At 55.6% G+C, this 4,736-nt stretch overlaps 1 protein-coding gene across 1 annotated transcript; it reads left to right on the top strand.

Annotated features, from left to right (window-relative positions):
- Positions 1-482: 482 nt before the first annotated feature.
- AQP5 (aquaporin 5) lies at positions 483-3,560 on the top strand. The gene is made up of 4 exons (XM_059832661.1): positions 483-845; positions 2,266-2,430; positions 2,700-2,783; positions 3,375-3,560. The coding sequence occupies exons 1-4, from the start codon at positions 483-485 to the stop codon at positions 3,558-3,560; spliced, it is 798 nt and encodes a 265-aa protein (XP_059688644.1).
- The last annotated feature ends 1,176 nt before the right edge of the window (positions 3,561-4,736 follow it).

Genomic DNA, 4,736 nt, shown 5'->3' with positions numbered 1-4,736 from the left:
CAACAAGACTTTTCAAAGAGAAATACCGTCCTCTCCAGTCTGCAAGCACACGGAGGAAGGGAATACTAACTACACCTCTGCTAACGAAACACCCAGAACCTGGCGAGAGGTAGTAAAAGGGAAAAGCAGAGGAGGGAGCATGGCATCGTTATGCAACTGCATTATCTAACGACCACAGAGACACCCTATAGGGGCTCTTTGTTTGCAGAGGGAAGGAGAAAGAAATGCCACCAATATCTGAGTCACTGGTTCACCAAGAGGCTCCAAAGTTATTTTCAGATGGAAATGTTTCCAGTTTCACATGATAATTCGGGAGGACGGGCTAATTCCCTGGCTCCACCCACCGCCTTGTAACACAGCTCCCTGCTGCTCTTGCATATATAGATAGGTATGGCCCTACAACTGGGTGCAGACAGAAGAGCCTGGAGACTGAGGAAACCTAAACTTTCTTCCTTCCCAGCTGCCCTCCACCCACTCCCACCATGAAGAAGGAAATATTAACCCTGGCCTTTGCTCGATCCGTCTTTGTCGAGTTTATCTCCACGCTCATCTTCGTCTTCATCGGCCTCGGCTCAGCCCTGAAGTGGCCGTCCGCCCTCCCCAGCATTCTTCAGATTTCGCTGGCGTTCGGCCTGGCCATCGGTACACTGGTGCAAGCGTTTGGCCACATCAGCGGCGCCCACATCAACCCGGCAGTGACCATCGCCTTCTTTGTCGGGAACCAGATCTCCTTCCTCCGGACGCTCTTCTACGTGATCGCTCAACTGGTCGGGGCCATCGCTGGGGCTGGCATCCTCTATGGCGTGACGCCGGCCAATACCCGTGGCAACCTGGCCATCAACGCGGTAAGTCTCCCTACCTGGAGATGGTTCACCTTGCCGTGCGGGCTTTCCTTTCCTTGTGAGCAAGGAGCTGGTACCGGCGCCAACCCAGAGAGCCAAATCCATAAGGATGGTTGGTCTCTGCACATTGTCCCGCATGCACAGAGGGACGGGAATGGGATAGGAGCAAACACCGGCGTAGCCAGCAGAGTATTGACATGACAGCTTTATTGTGCGGGGTAATGAATGGCATGTTTTTATCCTCCTTTAATAAGTGCTTCCTTTATCCTAAGGGCCCGAGTGAGTCACCGCACCATTGAGATGTTCTTGACTGCAGCCTCTCCACCTGGGGATTAGTGCTGGGATAGGAGCCGTGCCAGGACAGAGAGGGGGAGGGCAGGGAGCACAGCCCAGTCCAACCAGTACGGGCAGGGGGAGCAGAAGCCCACTGTAACCAGTGCGCTGGGGGACCTAGAAAGTGGAGGTGGACAGAGAGAGGTGGTGGAGAAGAGCTGAAGAAGCAGCAATGCGCGGGAGGGTGCGGAGAGGCTGCGAGGGGCAGGGGCTGGTCTGGGAGGAGGAGGGGAGGTGGTGGGACCCTCTGAGATAAGCGGGGATGAGGAGCACATCTCAAACCCCTGGGGCAGTGCTGGGAAACCACCTGAAATGGGAGCGGTGAGGTTACCGCTCCAACCGTGGCCAGGTCTGGACCCCTCGGAGCAGCACAGACATGTTGCAGAGGGTTCGATCACTAGGATGAGGTGCTGCAATGCATCTTATTCCCGCATGCTCCATGTCCCAAACCGCTCAACTTTAGCTAAAAAACAAGCCGTGATAGCTTTGGTCACTTTGCCCTTCCTGTGCCCAGGGGGGTCAAGTCCATCTGACAGTCCCCAGTGGTTAGCGCAGAGGCGCTGGGACAGCAACAGCCCATCTTACCCCCATGTCCTCACCCCAACCTTCCTCCCAACCCTCACCCTTCATCCCGTGCCCCTCCATGGTGGCTGCCGTCCGTTCCCCAGCCTCTTGAGGAGGTGCTCCACAAAGTGGAGGGGAGAAGAGCTTGCAAGGATCAAGGGGGAAAGAAATGCAGGAAAAAAGGGACAAATTGGTGTGGGATTTGGTGGGAAAGTGCTGAGTGTTGCGGAGACAAGCAAGCGGAGAGAGATGTGGAGAGCCCCGGCAAGGGAGGGGCTCAGGGGAGATACAGATTTTGGAGCATTAAACAGAAAGAAAGATAATTTCTTCCCTTTCAGGGAAAGGAGCAGTGAGCCCGAGCAGTGGCCAGCACAGCACCTTCTGCCCCAGGGCTGGGCAGGGAACCTAGGGGGATTTTCATGCCTGTCTTTGCCAACCCAAATCCGCCAGCAAAGCACCTAAGAGCCCACCCAGTGATGCCGAGCCCCAGGGATGGTTAATTATTGTCGCTCTCGATGGTTCGCAGCTCAACAACAACACAACCCCAGGCCAGGCCCTCGTGGTGGAGATCATCCTCACCTTCCAGCTGGCTGCGTGCATCTTTGCGTCCACAGACAACCGGAGGAATGGCAACGTGGGCTCCCCAGCACTGTCCATCGGCCTCTCCGTCGCCGTAGGCCACTTGGTGGGGGTGAGTGTCCAGGCGGGAGGCCAGGGCAGAGGGTCCCGCTAGGACGGGGGGTCCCCAAAATACTCTCGTGCAGTTGGTCCCAGATGGAGCTGCATTGGGAGAGCCAACATGGGACATATGGGGGCTTCTTCTGCATGGTGATGGTGGGTCCTCACCATTCTGCAAGAGAAACAGTGCTGGGGGCTGTTTCAGTCCCTCCTTCTGAAACGTTGGTTGTATCTGTAAGCAACATGATGCATCTTAACCCAGTCTCCTTTCTGCACCGACAGATCTACTTCACCGGCTGCTCCATGAATCCAGCCCGGTCCTTTGGGCCTGCGGTCATCGTGAGGAGGTTCAGCCCGGCACATTGGGTGAGCATCAGCAGCGTGCCGGGACGGGCTGGCTGAGAGGCTGCCAGGGCCAGATGCAAGCAACGAGGGGAGACGGCAGCAATTGCCATGGGGATTACAGGGCTGGGTGTTTCAGAGCCCATCCCAGGCCTGAAAGGATAAAAGGGGGCTGGAGAATGAGGGAGGTTGTCCCCCTTGATGCATGGGGAACAGGTTATCCCCATGGCACAGAGCCAGCAAGGGGACAAGCATAAACCCCCCATGCAATGGCGCACGCTGAGCTAGGGCATCGTCCGAGGTCAATAAAGCCCACAGAGAAGCCCAGCTTAGGCTTCCCACTCTCCCAGCACTGCCTGCAAGCTCAGACCCAGCCTTGCGGAGCAGGTTTGGTGCCTCCTTTCCAGCACACCACATCTCTGGACTCGTAAAGAGCTTTATGTCTTCAGCAGCAAAGGTTGAGGGGATTTCAGCCCAAGAAGCCTACTGGAAGGGGTATTTGCATCTCTCCATAGGCTAGGAGATGTGGAGCAGCGAGGGATGCTGGTGTGATGGCTGGACCTGGTGCACCAGCCTCCAAGATCTGCTCTCACCCTCTCCCTTGTTGCTTTCTAGGTGTTCTGGGTTGGACCCATCCTCGGGGCTTGCTTGGCCGCTCTGCTCTACTTCTACGTCCTTGTCCCCTACTGCATGAACATGTCAGATAGGGTTGCCATCATTAAGGGCACCTACGAGTCAGAGGAGGAGTGGGAAGAGCAGAAAGAGGAGAGGAAGAAGTCCATGGAGTTGACCCCACCGTAGGAGCAGTTGGAAAAAAACAAGCAAAAGGAGGGGAGGAAGCCCCACACATGGGCTCATGTGTGCACCAAAGCCAGGCAATGAACACATCCAGCTACAGTAGACTCTTAAGCAAAAGTCTTATAACTCAAAGACCATCTGTGACTAAGAAAGAAAGGAGTATTGAAGTGTCTGTGTATATAATCCCTCTACGTGAGTGTGAGCGCTAGAACCTCTCCTAGCTTAACTGCAGCCAGCTAAGCCCAGCGAAGGAGTCTCAGCCCAGGGCAGCCTCTCAGCTGTGGTTTTACACCCACTCGGCTGCATCCCTGCCCTCCTAGGCGCGAGTTTTGCACGACTGTCGGAGGCCTGAGACTGCACGTTCTGGCACGCACAGGATTTCACTCCTGCGTCTGATGGCCCAGGGGGTGGAAACACCGTGTAGATACCAGCAAAGAAGGATGACTGCTTTGGGCAGGTGGGTGCAGCAAACCCCCCGCTTTCTCCCCGCCACAGGGCCCACGCTGCTCATAGATGCTTTTTCACGCATTAGCTGGTGCTGGTGAGTCCTATTTATTCGTGGCTGCAGAAAGAATGTGATTTTTGGATTTTGTGTTGAGATCTTTGTAATATAGTATATTATTTATTGTGAATAAAGGAAATTTTAAAAAAAGTCATGGGCACAAACCTGCTCAGGTATCAAATTTTAGGAGCAAAAATGGGTTAAGCTGTATGGAAAACCATCCCAAAGAGCCGGGGCAAGAGCAAGTGCTCGGCCCCCAGATCCCGTGGCAGCTGGCACCATGAGCAGGTGATGGTCGTTAATCCCGAGAAGGAGAAATGGGCACTAGTGTTGGAGCGGGGCGAGAGCAGGAGGTGCCTCACGACAGGGTGCCAGGTCCGGGGCAGTCTGAAGCCCATCTCCGAGGCTGGCATGAGCTGGGAGGAGCCAGCAGCAATCCTTCACGCACTTTGCCGGTTTGACTCAGGCACGGCTTTCTGCCATACCAGTTCTCCCGGACGGCTCCATGGGTGCCCTCAAAAACTGACCCACAACGCTCGCCAGCCCCCTCACCAGTGCCAAACCCACACCTTCGCCCTCACCTTCTGCTGTAGCCCTGCTCTTCCAGTTCTGCCACAACCCTCTGCCAAAGCATCTCACTCCCGACCTGGGCATGGGGACACTGCACGCTGGCACCG

Source organism: Gavia stellata, chromosome 35 (genome assembly GCF_030936135.1).
Source record: "Gavia stellata isolate bGavSte3 chromosome 35, bGavSte3.hap2, whole genome shotgun sequence".
Classification (NCBI taxonomy): Eukaryota; Metazoa; Chordata; class Aves; order Gaviiformes; family Gaviidae; genus Gavia; species Gavia stellata.
The sequence above is the reverse complement of the archived record's forward strand: the minus strand, read 5'-3'. Positions and strand labels throughout refer to the sequence as shown.